The sequence below is a fragment of the Trichosurus vulpecula genome, chromosome 2 (assembly GCF_011100635.1).
Source record: "Trichosurus vulpecula isolate mTriVul1 chromosome 2, mTriVul1.pri, whole genome shotgun sequence".
Taxonomy (NCBI): Eukaryota; Metazoa; Chordata; class Mammalia; order Diprotodontia; family Phalangeridae; genus Trichosurus; species Trichosurus vulpecula.
Window position 1 is genome coordinate 457,413,297 of NC_050574.1, and position 18,425 is coordinate 457,431,721.

Sequence of the window (18,425 nt, forward strand, 5' to 3'; positions counted from 1 at the left end):
GAAGCAGAAGAGCTTCAGAGGAAGAGGTGAATATCCCAGGGTGGGAGGATCCTTTTTATTCCTCCTTAGCAAAGCAATTGGCTAAAAAAGCCGGACCCTGTGAAAACTGGGAACCAAGGCTACAGAGAGGAGATCCTAAGGATTTGGAAAGGTGTTTACAAGAGGTTGGGATTCAGTCAGGGGCATCGCTATCTAGGCAAAGCTGGATAGTGTTATCAGCCTACCGGCTAGTATATGAAAGATTGAGATTAAGTGAAAGAGATGGGGGCACTCCTACCCCACAGCAAGAACGGGAATCTCAGATAGCAGGAGAACAAATTGCTGCTCAAGAACCCACTGACTCAGATGAGAACTTTTCTATTAATGTGGCTAGGAGCAACAGGAGGCCAAATAAGCCAAGAGTGCATCCCAACTCAGCCCAGACCAAGCCTGACTGCCTGCTTTGTCCTTGCCATGGTGGCAGGGGAAGCGAGTGGGGGGAAAATGAGACAGTGTTAGGGGCTGAGACAGAAAACGCTACTAGGGTTCAGGACATCCCTCGCACAGAGAATGGGAGATGGTTAAATACTCAGACAAGCGTTCGTCCCGTAGAGAGGAGGAGGACAGAAACCAGAGGTGGCAATTTAGTTACGAGGGAATTTCAGGAAGATTTCTCACCACAAGAGGTCACAGATATTTTGAGTAGGTTCAGCCAAAGAGTAGGAGAACCATTAATATCTTGGATGGTAAGGCTCAGTGATCAAGGGGCCGGTGGAATATTAGTAGATAAGAGGGACTGTATGAGATTCATAGGTATCAGCCACGATCCTCTAGTTCAGCAAGCTTTTAGGGAACATCATCAGCGAGGAGATGATGCTAGCAGGACTACTCTGTTGGAATTAGCTGCTGCGGGATGCAATAAGAGATATACTAATGATTCTATGTGGCCCACTGAGCACAGACCCTGGTATTCACTTAAAGATTGTATCATGAGACTAAAGGAGGAGGTAATGAAGACTGCTATTATGACAGGAACTGCAGACAAATATTACAATGATCCCATAGGAATCCCTCATAGGAATTTAATAATTAGGACAGCTCCCCCTGCTTATAAACAACTAATTTTGAATCTGTTACTTGGGGAAGTAGGGAGCCATCTTACAGAGGTGATAAATAAGATTTTACAGTTACATGACTTAGGAGACTGGGGAAGGGACAGATCTCCTCGAGAGAGAAGGGTGAACAGCCAGCAAACTTGGCGCCAAAATGGAGTGACAAGAAAAGAAATGTTCACTGCTCTATTGAGAGCAGGGGTGGGTTTTGAAATGATAGATGGCATTCCAACCAATGAATTGTACAGGATGTACCGAGATAAAGGACTCGATAACAGGAGAGATAGGGAAATAAGAACTGCTCCTGCAAATGCTACAGATGTTGAACCTTCATACCCAAGTGAATCACATGCTAGGGAATACTAGGAAACAGGCCAGGCCCCAGCCCAAATTAAGGAAATACGTAAGCTGGATTGCAGACCTCACATTAACTTGACCATATATTGGAAAAATGGGTCAAGTACAGTAACTAGGGCATTAATAGATACTGGGGCCGAGGCCACCCTTATCTATGGGAACCCAGAGAAATTCAGCCGTGGAACTCCTATTACCATCACAGGACTAGGAGGGACTGAAATATCAGCCAGACAAGTTAAATTGATGATGAAAATTGGACAGTTGCCCAAGAAAGAATATAGTGTGGTTATTGTGCCTATTCCTGAATACATCATTGGAATAGACATTTTGAAGGGTATGACCTTAAATTTACCTGAAGGGGAATACCAATTTGCTGTGAGGAAAATAGGCATTAATGCAGTCTTAGTGGGGAAAATCAAGATGGATCCAATCACTTTGCCCGAACCTTCTGAAGTAATTACTTTGAGGCAATATCGTGTGCCAGGTGGGCAAGATGAAATTGCCAACACTATAAGAGAATGTGTTGAGGCAGGAGTGTTAGTCCCTACAACTACTCAATGGAACAACCCTGTCTGGCCAGTCCGAAAGTCAGATGGGACATGGAGGATGACAGTAGATTATAGACAGCTGAACAAAGTGACTCCTCCCTTGTATGCTGCTGTTCCAGACACGGTTACTTTAATAGAGAGAATACAAAAACATGAAGGGACTTGGTATGCAGTTATTGATTTGGCCAATGCCTTCTTTATGATCCCAATAGACCCCAAGCAATGGAACCAGTTTGCTTTTACTTGGCAAGGCCGACAGTATACATTTACACGCCTGCCACAAGGATATATTCATAGCCCAACTATTTGCCACAGGATTGTAGCTGAGCATTTGGATGAATTAAAGCTACCTGGTGTACAGCTTACACATTACATAGATGATATCATGATACAGGGAAAGAATATAAAAGGAGTGGAGGAGAGTTTAGCATTATTAACTGACCATATGAAAAGCAAAGGATGGGAAATCAACCCCGCAAAGGTTCAGGGGCCAGCTCAAACTGTAAAATTCTTGGGGATACAGTGGAATAGAGGACTGCGAGAAATTCTCCCACAAGCTCGACAAAAAATTCAGGATTTTCCCACCCCTACTAATAAGAAAGAGGCCCAAAAGTTCATAGGGCTATTTGGTTATTGGAGACACCACATCCCACATTTGGGACAGATTTTAAAACCCTTGTATAAAGTCACCAGAAAGAAATATGAATTCGACTGGGGCCTTGAACAAAGTAGAGCTTTTGAGGAAGCAAAGGCTGCTATACAATTAGCTCTGGACTTATGGCCTATGCAAAATGGGCCAGTGGAGTTACAAGTGACTGTACAAGATGACTATGCAAATTGGAATCTGTGGCAAAAACAACAGAGCCGAAGTGTACCTTTAGGCTTTTGGTCAAGGAAACTGCCCTCATCTGGAGTGCAGTATACACCTTTTGAGAAGCAGCTGTTAGCTGCATATTGGGCTTTAGTAGAAACTGAGCAACTAACCCTGGGCCATGAAGTGATATTAAGGCCTGGAATTCCAATTATGACTTGGGTAATGAGTACCCCAGCTTCTCACAGAATTGGACATGCACAAGAGGCGAGCATAATCAAATGGAAGTGGTATATTCAGAATAGGTCCAGAGCAGGCAAAAGTGGAGTTTCTGCTTTACATGAATCGGTGGCGAACATTGGCACTGAGAGAAATGAAAAACCCATTGAATCTAAGCAACAGATGGTGCCATCCTTAGTGAAATGGAATAATGGGTATGATGGACTAAGTATAGAACAGAAGAAACACGCTTGGTTTACTGACGGGACAGCAAAATATTTAGGACAGAAGAGACATTGGAAAGCAGTAGCCTATAACCCCTGTACTAGGCGAACTCTGGAAAGTTCTGGGATAGGGGGAAGTAGCCAATATGCTGAACTGATGGCAGTACATCAGGCCATCAGAATGGAGAAGGGAGGACAGTGTCATATATTTACTGATTCATGGGCGGTAGCTAATGGATTAGCTACTTGGATGCCTATATGGAAGAATCAGAATTGGGAGATTCATGGCAAACAAGTTTGGGGTAAAGAGTTATGGGAAAATATATGGGACATGTCTTTGGTTACGGATTTGTCAGTTTTTCATGTTGATGCTCACGCGACCCTGACCACACCAGAGCATGAGTACAATGCACACGCGGATCGACTAGCAAAGATTGCCACTGAATGTATTGTCCCTACTCCAACTCCAACTGATGACTTAGCCTTAGCGAGATGGGTCCACCAGACCTCCGGCCATTTAGGGGTCCAGGCTACCCACCAATGGGCACAGGATCGAGGTATCAGTATCTCTCATGCGTTGTTAAAACAAATAACAGAGGGGTGTTGTATATGCCAATTAGAAAAAGAACGAACTCTTCCTAGGATAGTAACTGGAGAAATAGCAAGGGGAAAAGTTCCAGCCCAAATTTGGCAGATAGATTATATTGGCCCACTACCCCAGGATAAAGGATGTAAATATGTATGTACGTGTGTTGACACCTATTCAGGTGTCCTAGTGGCTTGTCCTTATAAGGATGCAACTCAGAAAAACACCTGTAAAACCCTAGATATTGTAAGTTTATACTATGGAACCCCAATGCAGATTCAAAGTGACAATGGGTCACATTTCAAGGGCAAAGAAGTGAAAAGATATTGTGTGTTGAACAATATAGAATGGATATATCATATTCCATATTACCCACAAGCATCTGGGCTGATTGAAAGAATGAATGGATTGTTGAAAGAACAGCTGAGAAAATTAAGCTCTAATAATTCATATCAACATTGGAAGGATAATTTGTCTATTGCCTTACATAATTTGAATAATAGGCCCTTAGGGGGGAGTACACCTCTAGCCAGAATGATGACCCCAAATTTGCAGATTAGAGAACAGCAAACATGTGAGATCCAAAATATTGAATTTTGGACTGTGAAGGAAGATGTCCCCCTACCATGTCCAGGAACACCTGGTTCGGCAGGATATGATTTACATTGTATAGAGAATTTTAGGTTGAATAGGAAAGAGATAAGAAAAACCCCTACTGGAGTATGTATGAGAATCCCCAAGAATCATTTTGGACAGATATTACCTAAACCAGGATTAGCAGCTCAAGGAGTACATGTATTGGCTGGAGTGATAGATTCGAATTATCAAAAAGAAATTGTTGTGACACTCCAGAATTTGGGTGAAAAACCTGTACAATTTGGTAGGAATGATAGGATTGTTCAAGTGATCATTATCCCCTGTGAAAAAATACCCTTTGTGAAAACTGACCCTCCTCCCAAAATAACTTCTAGAGGGGCAAAAGGGGCTTGCTCCATTGACAGAATAAAGTTGGGAGCTAAGGTATGGGTAAAACGGAAGCCAGATGATATTCCAAAGGCTGCAGAAGTCATAGCCCATGGGAAGAACAACACTGTAACAGTTGTCTATTCAGGGGAAGATAATTACCAAATCGTGCCCCTGAACCATATATTTTACCGTGAATAGGGCTATAATATTAGATTCATGGACCCCACAGGTATGGCTGATGCTGGTAATTGACACAAGCCACTCAGAGGGAAGGTGACTTTGTGTGATTAACGGATGAAAGCTTGTACATCTGGGGAAAGTCTGGGAGGACAATCCTAGTCTATCTAGGATGGGATCCTCCTGGTTTCCCTTGTACATCTGGGGAAAGGCTGGGAGGACAATCCTGGTCTCCATCTAGGGTGGGATCTTCTTGGCTTAGTTTCCTCATTGTGTTCCGTTTAAAAAGAAACATTTCCCATCTGAGTTTGGCTCTGATATTGGATCTCTGCATAACTGAAATTTCAACTAAACTGGAGATGATTTTATTTAAAGGATAATAGCCCATACTTGCCTACTCTTTTTGTTCTCTGTTTTAGTTAACCTTGTCGCTAGTTCTGTCTCCTGCAGGTTTAAGCACCCTGCAGTTTCCGGTGACTGCCTAATCACATAGCATTCTTGGAATTCCTGCCAGCTCGCTAAAGAACTGAACTCTGGAATTGGACTCTTTGGGGCAGGGGCACCTCTACATCCAATTTCAGCAAGAAGAAGCTATGGAAAATGAGACCTTCACCCCTTACCCCAAGATTTTGAGCCCCAATTGTTTGAGGGGGGGGATGATGATAGTGTTCTGTGTACTTATTTTGTGTTATCCTTGCTATATTGTTTTATTGTTATGATATTATTGATCCTATGTAATGGATACGAAGATCTAGGGGTGGACATTTGAATTATTAATAATTATTTTGGGATGATTGATTGAAGAGATTATCTGGCTGGGATCTAGGGGTGGATCACATTTGAATCGTAAACCAATATTTGGGAATGTCACTGAATGATATGTTTTGCTTTATTGTGAATGATATGTTTTAGTTTCCTGCATAATTGGATCACAATGTTCTAGGATATATAATTTAATTTGAATTATGATTGGATAGTGCATCCTAGAACATTGTGAGGGGTGGAGTGTAGCCAGAATGGACTTTGTTTTCTTTGAATGACTCAGCTCGCCTCGTTGAGCTTCCCTGGACGCTGGGGCTTGCTCTTCCGGGGCAGGACTAGAGCTTCCTGTGTGATGAGTCGTGGCGCTGGCTGAGGGGAGGTGTGTTAACGTGGCCTACGCTGGGGGAGAGGCCAAGTCAAGAACCAATCGGCCCTGGTCGTTCAGGCGGCGCTTGATGATGTCAAAAACTCTATAAGAGGGGAGAGGACAGCTTGAAGATCCTCCTTTCCTTTTCCGGTTGGAGCCAGAGACGCCTACAGCCGAAGCTGAGCTGCCGGTAGCAGAGCTGACTAGAGGCTAGTGGGTAATCTTCTTACCGTAGAGGGGAAGCATGTATACGATTTTGCCTTATACCATCTCGCTTCTCTGTGGCCTCCTAGTTACTCTTGTGAGGCGGACTTATTGGGCCTGGAAGCTTTTGATGAAAATATCAAAATGGGGACGCTGGTTTGTGGGATTGTTACTGTGGAGTGTAAATACATGCTTTAGTTCTCCTGCCTTCTGCCTAGAGAATTCCTTATATCCTGCGGTTCCGGACCTTTTAGGCACATATGAGATTCTCTTTGAAATCATAAATTCTGCCTTCCTAATATAGGGTTGTTTAGAAACTCCTCTAAAAATACGGTCCAGTCAACCAATTAAACATTTGTTAAATGCCTACTATGTGCCAAGTGTATCTGCCTGTAAAAATATAGATATCCTCATTTTCACAGGGTGGAGAGTAGTTTACTGATAAATACTATTTGGCAACATTAGGTTTAATTTTTTCTTATTCTTAAATACCTAATAATAAATAATATCCCTGTTGGCCGTTGGTGACAGAGATTGGTCTTGTGCAAAGTGGACTTTCTGTGTGATATTTGGTGGTGAGCTTCTACTCTCTGTAGGGTTTTAAGCTTTGCAGAAACTTCCTTCATGGCCATGCCATTGTGTTATTAACATGTTTAGAGCCCTCCTTGACATCCTGTTTCCTGTTCCCTGTTTTTCCGTCCCCCATATGCCTCTCCTAGGCTAGATGACACCTTAGATTTCACAGTGAGAGACAATAAGCTTTTACCGTGTGACAGAGAGCTTGCTCTGACCTGAGATGAAAGGCAAAATCAGGCCGTGCCCTAAAAGAGCTCATACTGTAAAGGAGGAGGCCACGCATAAATAATGAGATGTCATCAGTTCTGCCATAATGGGATGCATGAACACCTGAAATCACTGTGCCACCCGAATTGTGCAGGGCTCATGGGGGAAATGGAGCGGAGGGCACAGCACTCAAAAATCTCGTCCGTGACAAATTAAAAAAAAGACAGGAGCCTGATACAGGTGGTAGCACAGCTTTATACATGTTAAATGGTTAAGAAATACATCAATTCTACTATAAATCATGGTAGGGTCTGCATCCTCAAGCTGCTGCTCCGCCTGTACCCAGGGTTCCACAGGGCCATGACTGACAAAGTCGACTTGCTTCCGGGAGAGAGCATCCTCAGTGGGCCACCGCTCCAGGCCCAAACCACGGCAGATGGTGGAGGAGATGGAGGTAGACCGTCGCTGCACAGCTCTTATTGTACCAGAAGTTCTGCAATCAATATGGCGCATGAAGAAGATGTGGAATGTGTTTGTGGGAGTGTGCATTAGAAGGGCTGCAGCTTGTCAGTATTGTAAAGTGATGGAGCTCCCTGTGATCTCTTGGACTTCCCTTCTCGGGTGGCCCAAATCATTCCCTTGTATGTCAGTCACATTGGAACGATTTCACATTTTCAAAACAAGTGTAATAGCTGACTGTACACATATATGCATTTATATATGTATGTATACGTAGCATAAAAATATATGTGTGCGTACACATGTAAAGAGTAAATGAAAGGTACTCCCAAAGGGGAGGACAGTAAGTAGCCCCGGGAGAAGTGGGAAAGGCCTCCTGTAGAAGGTCGGATTTGAGCCAGAAGTTGACGGAAACCAGGGAAATGAGGCAGAGGTGAGGAAGGAGAATAATTAAGATGTGGGAGGTTCAGGAGGGGAGGGGGGACAGCCCATGTGAAAGCAAGGAGACCGGTGATACATGTTTGAGGATAAGCACGTAGGGCAGAATGGCTGGGTTTGCAGACTGTGGGGCAAATACCGTGGCAGGAGGCAGCATTTCTAATCTTAATAAGATAGTGATGTGGTAGAGAGGAAAGACGCAGGGTCTAGAGGCAGGAAGATCTGAATTTGAATCCCACCTCAGATCTTCCCTTCAAAAAGGATTTTCAGATCTATGTACCAAACCCTAGCCTCTTTCCTGAAATGCAGTTGGGCATCACCAGCTCTTTGGCATATTTCAAGCTGGATGTCCTGTAAGAAATCTCAAACTCAGTTTTGTTCAAACCCTTGTTAATCTTTCTCCCCCAAATCCTTCCCCCTTCTGAGCCTCCCTCTTACTGTGGAGGGCACCGCTGTCACCCCATTCAGTCCCCCAGATAATCAACCTCTTTGTCCATCCTCGACTCCTCTCTCTCACCCCGCATAACCAATCTGCTACCAGATCTGGTTTCTACCTTCATAATATTTCTTGTGTCTATCTCCTTCTCTCCATCCACACACAGCTGCCCCTCCTGTTCAGACCTCATCCCTTCTTGCCTGTACTGTTGTGGTAGGCTTCTAACTGGTCTGACGGCCTCACATCTCCCTCTACTCCAGTCCATCCTCCACTCAGCTGCCAAGGTGATTTTTCTAAATCATAGGTCTAACCAGGTTACTCCCCTGCTCTGTGAACTCCAGCGGCTCCCTATTACCTCCAGCATCACATATAAACTCCTCTGGCATTTAAAGCTCTTTAGACCCTAGTCCCTTCCTTCCTTTGCCATCTTCTTACATTACTCCCTCACCCTTTCCTCTTCTCCCTCTCTACCAACACAGCCAACTTGCAATTGAATATAACATTCCACCCCCCCCCATTTCTTTTTCATTATCTTTACAGCGGTTGTTCCCAGTCCCTGGAATGCTCTGAACTCCAGTTTTCAGTTTATTGGGCTTCCCTCAAGCCTCAGATCAATCTCTGCCTTCTGAGGCCCCCCGCTAGCGCTCTCTGCATGGGGCCTACCTTCCATACACTCGGTGGATATCTTGTGTATACCTAGTTTACTTATGTCCATGCTGGCTTCCCCTCAGGGCAGGGGCTGTTTGTGACTTTCTTTGTATCCTCAGCATTGAGCTCAGTGGCTGGCACGGGGTAAGTGCTTAATTAATGCTTCTTAATTAGCTGACCTCCCTCAGCCTTTGTTTTCTCCTCTGTCAAGTGAAGAGAGTGATAGTGCCTACGTCCCAGGGTTGGCTCGTGATGATCAAATGAGAAAATGAGATGGCACACAAAGGGCTTGGAAAACGTGAAGGGCCTCCATCACTATTGGCTGTCGTTAATGATTTATGATGTGTCGTTGACTTCACCAGGCGCTTTCCTGGGTAAAAAGTAGGAGACAAGAGAACCATAGAGCTCAAAGAACACAGACATGAGATCCTGGACTGTGAGTGAAGAGGAGGAGGAGAAGAAGGCGTAGAAGGGAAGGGGAGGGGAGGGGTCAGAAAATGAAATGGGAGAAAGAGTCGAGAGAGACTTTGCCTCCTTTACGGTTTGACTCATATCCCTGCCCCTGATTGGAGCTTCAGAGTGGTGGTGGTGTAATGGAAGAAGGCTGACTCAGTTTCCTCAACTGTAAACTGAGGATAACAGTAGCCCCTGCCTCCCAGGATTGTTGTGAGGATCCAGTGAGATAACATCTGGAAAATATTTAGTGCAGTGCCTGGCGCATAGTAGGTACTTAATAGATGCTTCTTTCTTTCCTTCCTTTAAGGATGAATGATTAACATTAGGAAGCTGGGGTCCCTTCTGTGTCACAATGAGGAGGTAGGACTTTAATGGAATGACGATACCAGCGGCAATAATAAGCATCCTACGGTTTACAAAGCGCTTTTCACGTATTCCCGTTTGATCTTCCCAGGAGCCTCTTTATGTAATAGGAGAGTGAACTTAGGCAGTGCCGGGTTAAAGGATTTACCCGAGACCATCCTCAGATGGTCGGGGCAGAGCCAGATCTGTAGCCTGATCTTTTTGTTCCAAGGGAAGGGCAGGTCATACCTTCTGAGGGTGGAGGCCGTGTCTTATTTTGTCTTCATCTCTCGTGTTTCGTACAGTGTAGACATTTAATAAATATCTGTTTAATTGAATTTTAAATAACTCTTAAAATCCCTTGAGATTTAACAGTCCCCGAAGCCTTAAAGACGACAGACGCTCTTTGAGTTAGATAACTTGTTCCGGTATTTGAGAGGTTTCTTAAAGTGTCCAGTCCCCTATTGCCTCTGTTACAAGGCACACGTTAACAGTTGGGGCCTAGAAAACAACTACTGTGGTCCCCAAAATCGAACAGGGGCTGTGGTGGTAAGATGAATGGCACAGCGTGGTGACGCCCGCCCGCCCCTCTCTCTCTAGCTGTTTGTCTGTATTACCCCTCCCAGGGGGCAGGTCAGTACCCCACGCTTCCAGGGGCTGGCTCATTCACTCCAGTCTTCTCTCATGCTGGCAGATCAGAAGTTCTCAGAGACAGACCGATGCCCCGTGGTTACATTCAAAACCCCTTAGATTTCTCTGCCGAGAGGAAATAACTCTTCCCTGGCTCTATCTCCTGTCTCCAGCGCTGTTTCTGTTTATACAACCAGCCAATCGCAAGGTGACGCATCTTCGCAGCGTATGTTTTTACAGCACAATAATAACGCTTTTAGATCTTAAACATAACTGTTTCTTTAACAAGAAGGCAAAAGAAATAACCTTATGGATTGTTGTGGTTCAGTCGTTTTTCAGTTGTGTCTGCCTCCATGACCCTGTTTGGGGTTTTCTTGGCAAAGACACCAGAGTGGTTTGCCATTTCCTTCTCAAGCTCATTTTACAGATGCGAAAACTGAGGCAAACAGGTTTAAGTGACTCGCCCAGGGCCACGCAGCTAGCAAGGGTCTGCGCCGCCTAGCTGTCCAGCATGATGGATACTAACGTATTAAAGCAAATGCACAAACAATAACGTGTCACAGTATGCTTGTAAAGCCCGATCACTCTTCCCCACCAGAGCACTCCGTATCTATGAGGAAGGGTGGATGCACACATGCAGGAACCTCGCAAGGAAGCACATGAGGGAGGAAAATTCATATGCTCAGGATAACTCACATGTGCTTAGGGTAACTTAACAACTCTTGACTTCGCAAACATCCTCACCACACAGAGCTGCTTCTCTACTCGTTTCATTAGCTATTTCTCTTCATTTAGTGATATTCTCATCTCTACTAGAACTGGCGTTTAAAAGCTCTTTCGTTTAACCATCTCCCTGGAAAGGGCATTTAGAAATGTTAGTTCTTGAGAATAGCTGTTCTTTTTTCACTGAGAAAACTACAAAGCCCACCAAACTCGCTATTTCTTAGCTAAGCACACCAGCCTAGTCCCAATCTGTTATTCACTTGTCCAGATGCTGTGTCTCCAATCAGAACAGAGGTCACAGAAACACAGGTCTGGTTGACTCTTTAAGCCAGCTTACCTGGGTGTCAAAGCAGCTGCAGAGCCTCCTCTGCTTTCCCTTTTTAATCCATAGGTGGCAACAGAGAGCAACAGGCCCTAAGGAAGAGCCTCACCTTCCTCCAGTTCTTGGTGGTGCTGAATAGCAGTAGGGGTCTTGGGGCTCTTGGACAGTGAAATCACTTTGCTCTTGGGCCAATGAGGAATCGCTTAGCTGAAGCCTTCTGTCTGCTGACTGCTTCTAATGGCTCTGGCTTAGAGCAGCTCCTCCTCCTGGGTCTTCCTCCTATATCTTCAGTTTTTCTCTTTCTTCAGGGGCTTAAATGAGAGCTTTCTGACTCTGTGACTTACTCTTCACTTAAAAAGTCACAACTCCCCAAATTTTCTCACCAGATCTTTTTCCCACCAAGTCTTTTTAAAAGTTATAATGTAGTCTGCAGATGTTTATATGATTTTTCATTTTTAGTCTTATGTTGTTTAGTTATTAAGTGTGCATGCATAAATTCACTGATGTTCCATAATGCTGTGCAGCTTCGAAAGCCTCAATACAGTAATCCATTTCTCTTATACCTTTAATGGTGTTTCTTCACACTCATTTCTCTAGTTTTAGTAGATAAAAGATCTTTCTTTGCCTCTTTAAACCATTAGCTATATTAGTACTATACGTACCATTAAACAGCGCCTCATGTGTAAAGCATCGTTATCTTGTTGATAAAGATTTTGAGTCTATATTTATGTCCCTGGTTGTTTTAGTACATACAACTGACATATATGTATGAAGAAGCAGGTTTCAGATAGGGTTTGGGCAGTTTGGGACAGAAAAGGAAGCTGTTTTTCAGCTCATCATCAAAGTATTCCTCTGTATCATGAGCAATAGCTTGTGTCATTTGACAGTTTTAATGACAGTGGTCAATATAATTTTCCCCTTTACCCAAACATGCTTTTCCCACCTTTTTAATTACCAAACTACTCCTTAGGCGAAGACTCTTAAAGGGACAGGGTACCTTAAACTGATTATCACCTCCCAATATTTGATCAGTAATAAGAAAGTTGGGCTTTAAGTTTGCCCGCCCAGGATGCCAGGCTTCCACAATAGGTTTGATTTTTAGACATCATTCAGTGATGAAGCTTGTTACAAGTGTGTGGTCTGCTTGAAAAAGCTCTGATGTAGGAGAGAATTGGACGAGTTCACACTACGCGTTAGATTTTCTTTGACATTGTGGAACGCTCAAAGTGTCCGGTTCATTTCAGTTCAGTCTTTTAGGGGGAAAATGAAAATTGGACACAAGCCATCACCTTTCTCTCCTCTGGAAGGGTCCGTTGTGTATGCTACGCAGAGTAAAAATAAAATGAAAATTAATTGAAATGCAGATTTGTTTCTCTTCCTTTTTCCATACAGGTGGAGGAAGGATGGTGGGAAGGCGTTCTCAATGGAAAGACTGGCATGTTTCCTTCCAACTTCATCAAGGAATTGTCTGGAGAATCAGATGATCTGGGGATTGCCCAAGAGGAGCAACTTATAAAGCCAAGTAAGGAAGCTAACCCAGTCAAGTTGGCAAGAAATGCCAGGATGTTCTTTTGCAACCTTCTGTTTGTTCTTCCTGGTGCTAAGGGGATGCTGCCCAAAATCTCAATGCCTTAGCTCATTTTTACTTCTGTTGTTCTCTATGTTCTTAATACCTCAGATATGTGGCTTTTAGCCATGAATTTCATGAACCTCAGATTTCCCTTAGATTCATGATTACTTGTCTTTTTGGAATTGACACTTCAACAGTATCTGATTCCCTTCCACCCCTCCCTAATTGTACCATGAAGGAGATATATTGTAAAAGCAAATGAAACAAAATATAATAATTATCTCATTACTCTTGGAAATAATTGGCGGCAAACTATTGAAAAAACTGTGAATGTAAGGTACCCCATACGTACCCTTCTCAAGTATCACAGAACTGAGGCTTCTAGGCCGGTGGTAGGTACGCTTAATTGAAATGTGAGAACGAACTGTAGATCTTTCTCTCTCCAGGGGCTGAATATGTTACTACGTCAACTCTGCTGTCCATGCCGGTTCATGGAGCAAAAGGTCAGGACCGGGAATCTGTGTTCTTCCCCAGTCACTAACCCAGCTCCTTATGTGGTTTTTTTCTTTTCTTTCTTTTTCTTTGTTGCCTGTCTTGAGCAAAGATTATGATTGTAAATGTTGTGAAAGGTTTGTTGAGTGTATTATAGTTGCAAAGGGCTTCTTAGCATTGGGGAATTTTCTTTGGGTAGAGAAGGAAGATTCCTCAGTCCTACTGGGAGAATTCTTCTCTATTTTCAGGCCGAAGAAAATCTCCCCAAATAATTCCCTAACTTTCAACTACCATGACCTTTAAGGTATTTTTTAACCAAGTGGAAAGCATTAAATGCTTCTTTGTCCTCAGTTCCCCCTCTGTAAAATAGGGGCCCTGCCAAGTCATCTCATGACCACTGGCATCCCTGAGGCCTTATAAAAGACTTAATTCCTTCCTCCCCACCCTACAACGTGCACAGCTAGCAATGTTTGACCATACAGATAGAGATAGATAGCCTGGGAGGAGAGATGGAAGTAGACCTAAGGGACGTTCTCCACAGTGGTTGCTCTTTCCAGTCAGTCGTACAGAGAGGACTGCTTCTGCTTGTAGAATCCCCTGCCAGGACAAGGCATTTATCTTTGGGGTCAGGCAGCCTTTGGGAAGATAAGAGGATCAGTCCTGTCTGTGTGCCCTGACTCCCTTTATTCCAGGACAAGGCAGGGACAACCAATCTTGAAATATCGGGTTGCAGCTATTGTGGTAGGTTATATTTTGGTCCTTGCTCTCTCTGGGTAGACAAATTCACCATGACTGGATAATACAGTGTTCTAAAAAGAGAGGATGTTTTCCCATGATTCTCATGGAATTCTGATAAGGCTTTGGTAACCCTTCTAACCCTTCTATTTAGAGGGTTAAGAGGAAGTAGAAGAACATTTTAAAAATCACCCCTAAGTACTACTGTTGCCTGTTAAATTGAAATTCCATCTTTCAGAGTCTTGACAGGTATCGGTTTTTCAATAACAGTTTGCTACTCTGACTTGGCTTTTAGTAAAGGACTATGTTGAAATATATGTAAATGAGTGTGATGATGGGCAGAAGTTAGATATAGTTGGTTGTGCATATTTGAGTGGAAATCTTTGCTTTTAGCTTATTCTCCCCTTCCCTTGTATGTATGGATTTGCTGCTTTGGCTGTGTTTTCTTTTTGCCCTAAAGATCAAAGGGGATAATGGTGGCTAATGCATCAGAATGCCTTGAGCTTTTCTCAGTGAAATGGACTGAAATGTTGTCATTTAAGGTCTTTGTCCTAGACCAGTCCACTTCCTATGGCTTAATTTAACAGTTGATTTTCATAAGGGATTAAATAATATAGGCCCATTTGGGGGCAAGTAATTCTTCTCATGTTTGATATGGTGCCACAGTATAGGGTTTTCTGATTGGTGTGAAGGTTTATAGAAATAAATAAAATCTTTGTACAGTTACAGTTAAAATACGAAAGGACCATATGTAAGCTAATACTAAAGAGCCCTGTATAAAGATTCTGTCTCAGTTGTGGAACTTCAGAATTGGAAGAGACCACATACATAATCTTCTGAAACTTTTATTTTATAGAGATAGAGGAAACTGAGGAGCAGAGAGATTAAATGACTTATCCCAAATCACACAACTGAGGTGGCTCTTCTGAGCCCCCATCCAAGTGTTCTTTCCATCGGACTATGTTGCTTCTCAGACATGGTGTCCTTTAAGTAAATTCTAACATTTCCTGAAGCTGAAATAAAAATCTCATCAGACATGTAACTGTACTTTATAAAATTGGTAGGAAACGTTTAATTGAATGTTACCTAAACAAACAAAACAAACTGTTTTCTCTTAATTACAAGAGGACTTGCTGCACCCAAATTTATTCATTCCATTTCTGGGTGAAGCATCAGGGTCCAGCAAAAAGAGCTGGCTGTGGAGTCGGATGACCTGTGTTTAATTCTTACTATCTCTGAGGTTCTACAAGTCATTAAATCTCCATGAGCCTCAGTTTCTTTATCTGTAAAATGAGATGGTTGGACTAGATAGTCGTTAGGGTCTCTTCTAGTTTTCAATCTAGGATTATGTGAATTTTGAAATCTGTACAAAGAAACTTTTTGATCCACAAAAAATTTGACCTCAAACATTCTTATGGCAGCTCTGATTTTTTTGTGAAAATCAGTGTGAAACTATGACTTAGAGTAGTGAAAAGAACTAATGCTATGAATCATCATTTTCATGTCTAATAAAGTATAGTGCTTTAATTTTGAATTTAATTGTATTACGTTTTCTTGTAGGACGTGATTTCTTTTAGATCTTGTGAGATTTTGAAGGACCCTTAGGTTCAGATGTTTGCCAGTGTGATTGATTTAAGTCATTTGTTCAGAAAATGATGGTCAGAAATCAACATCTTAAGAATGGATGCAGTTGCTGGTTGTTGGCCTGATGAAACTTGTGATTTCTTGAGAGAGTGACCCCTGAGATAATGAGGTCTCTGGAGGTCTATGGCTCGAGCAGTAATGATGAATGCTTATTTGCAGAGGGCCCTTAGCTTTTCAAAGCAACAACACGACTGTTTATCTGTGCCGTTCATATGAAAGACATTCGGGATTCTCCATATTGATTTCTAAGGGCCTCCTTGTCTTAACCTGGGAGACACCTGGTGATCCGTTAATTTAAACAAACAACTTCTTCACTGTACCAGGTGGAGGATAGAAAAGAAATTAAGTGACATCATAATTTCTGACCTGAAGGAGCTCATAGTCCTGTGGAAGAGCATCTCAGATTTCCACTTCCCTCCCTTGCTTTTGATTCAGGTGGCTTCTTGAAATGTACCTTAGGGCGGTAGGTATCTGGTGACAACATTTATGGAGCTTCTCTTCATAGCTTTAGTCAAGTCCACAGTTGAGTCCAGCAAGCACTTTTTAAGCGTTTTCTGTGTTAAACAACACCGCGAGGCTCTAGGATCACAGGCAAAATAAAGAACCTTTCTTGTCCTCACGCAGTTTACATTCTATAGGATGATTGACATGACACACACAATAGTTTTATATCATTAGTGACTCAGAGAAAATCCCAGTGATGTTCTTGCTTCTGCCTCCTGTTCTCCTGAATGGGGTAACTGCATTAACAAAGGCCCAAGGCCTTTGTCTTTGTTCTGTATCCCCAGTTTGTTTTGCTCTGACGCTGTGGTACAAAGTAAAGGCAAGTAGACCTCTGGGCTATGGGCTTCCTCTGCCCGGACTATAGAGAGATGAGGTTCAAGGGCTGGAAAAGCCAAGCGGCCAGCTTTTGTGGTCTTGGGCTCCTTGTTAGAGAAAAACTAAGAAGCAAAACGTGGAGATGATTGTAGGAATCTTTAGGAATTTACATTATCTGGTGTTTGCCGGCCGAGGTGTCAAAGACACAGCGTTTTTATCTGTGAGTGGCAGGTACAAATTGAGTGCGCTTTGTTCCCTTTTCCCTGCCCTGGTTTGTTTCTACACATGTAGTGGAGTTGGGAACATCTGTGGAACGGCTCAGACTCCCGTTCGGGTGACTCAGTCTGTCGAGGAACTAGTTCTTCCCAGTCTTGGGAAGTGATATTTAGGTCTAGAGAGCCTGGACATCCCTGTCCATCGGAGGTGAGGGGTTTTACGGCCCTGTCACGGAGGTGTAGGCAGCTCTTACGGCATTGGCAGTACTCGCCATTTTAGCTCATCCTTCCCAAAGTGATTCAGACCGCAGGCCTTGTTTATAGCTAAGACTTTGAAAGAGGTTTGTTTGAAAAGGTCGCCGTGGAAATAGATTAGCAAGGGAAAAGTAGATGGAGGCCCTGAGGTTGTGCGTGTGTGTAACAAGTGGGTTGTTTTAATGACTAAGGAAGCAGAGCCCTAACTGACGTGGAGCCAGCATGCCACACACTGGAAAGGACATATGGCTCGCGTTCTAAGTCTGATTCTGCCCCTTCGCTGTGTGACCTTGGGCCAGTCATTTAATCCCTCTAGACCTCAGAATCCTCATCTGTAAACAGAAGGAGCTAGATATCAGAATTAAGAAAATGCTCTACCAGTTCAGGTCAGGAACTGACCAATTTATGGTTTTATAGGGTACAACTTGACTTGAGAGAGACAGCTAATACGTTGAATCACAGAAGAATTAATCTCTCTCAGAAGAATTAATCTTATGGACAGATGCTGATCTATAGCAGTCTTCACCCTTATTAACCCCCCTCCACTTTGGAAGCCTATCCCCCATCCCCCATTTTGCAGAGGAGTAAACTGAGCCCCAGGGAGGGTAAATGACTTGCCCAAAGTCACACATCCAGGAAATATCTGAGGCATGATTTGAATCCCATTCCCATTGCTGCAGAGGTCTTGAGTGTACATCTTCTGACTCCCAAGGCCAGCTGGCTCTCTATGCATTATAAAGATTGTTCTTGCTGCCGCAGTATTCTCTTGATCATACAGTTCTTTTAGAGCCAGTAAGAACCTCTGAGAACCCAGGTGAAGACACTGAGATCATGGAACATGTAAATGTCTTGGTAATTAATTATCAAGCCTGGAACTAGAGCCCCTGCCTCCCAATTCTTGGTCCAATACCATTTCCTCTTGGGCATTGACCACTGAAATCGATTGGTCTGTATACTCTCTATTGGTCAGTCATACCTTACCTAACGAGAAACAGTTACATGAATGGCAGTTTCTAGCTTTATTTCTCTGTCTCTCACACGCTGCTGACTTTGTATCCCAGAACTACTTAGAGCTGTTCAGTATCAGAGTGGAAAGAATGGGGCTAAGTCAGTGCTGATCGAAGAATAGAAGAACTATAACATTTG

At 43.2% G+C, this 18,425-nt stretch overlaps 1 protein-coding gene across 4 annotated transcripts in view; it reads left to right on the top strand.

Annotated features, from left to right (window-relative positions):
• The window catches only part of SH3KBP1 (SH3 domain containing kinase binding protein 1), a 455,989-nt gene that overhangs the window by 228,997 nt on the left and 208,567 nt on the right, over positions 1 to 18,425 (top strand). For 2 of the 4 annotated variants that reach the window (XM_036745608.1, XM_036745609.1), the window contains exons 5-6: positions 12,942 to 13,071; positions 13,566 to 13,622. In XM_036745608.1, the coding sequence (XP_036601503.1) occupies positions 12,942 to 13,071; positions 13,566 to 13,622 (187 nt within the window). The remainder of the gene's footprint in view (positions 1 to 12,941; positions 13,072 to 13,565; positions 13,623 to 18,425) is intronic. The other 2 variants (XM_036745610.1, XM_036745611.1) reach the window with 1 other exon arrangement.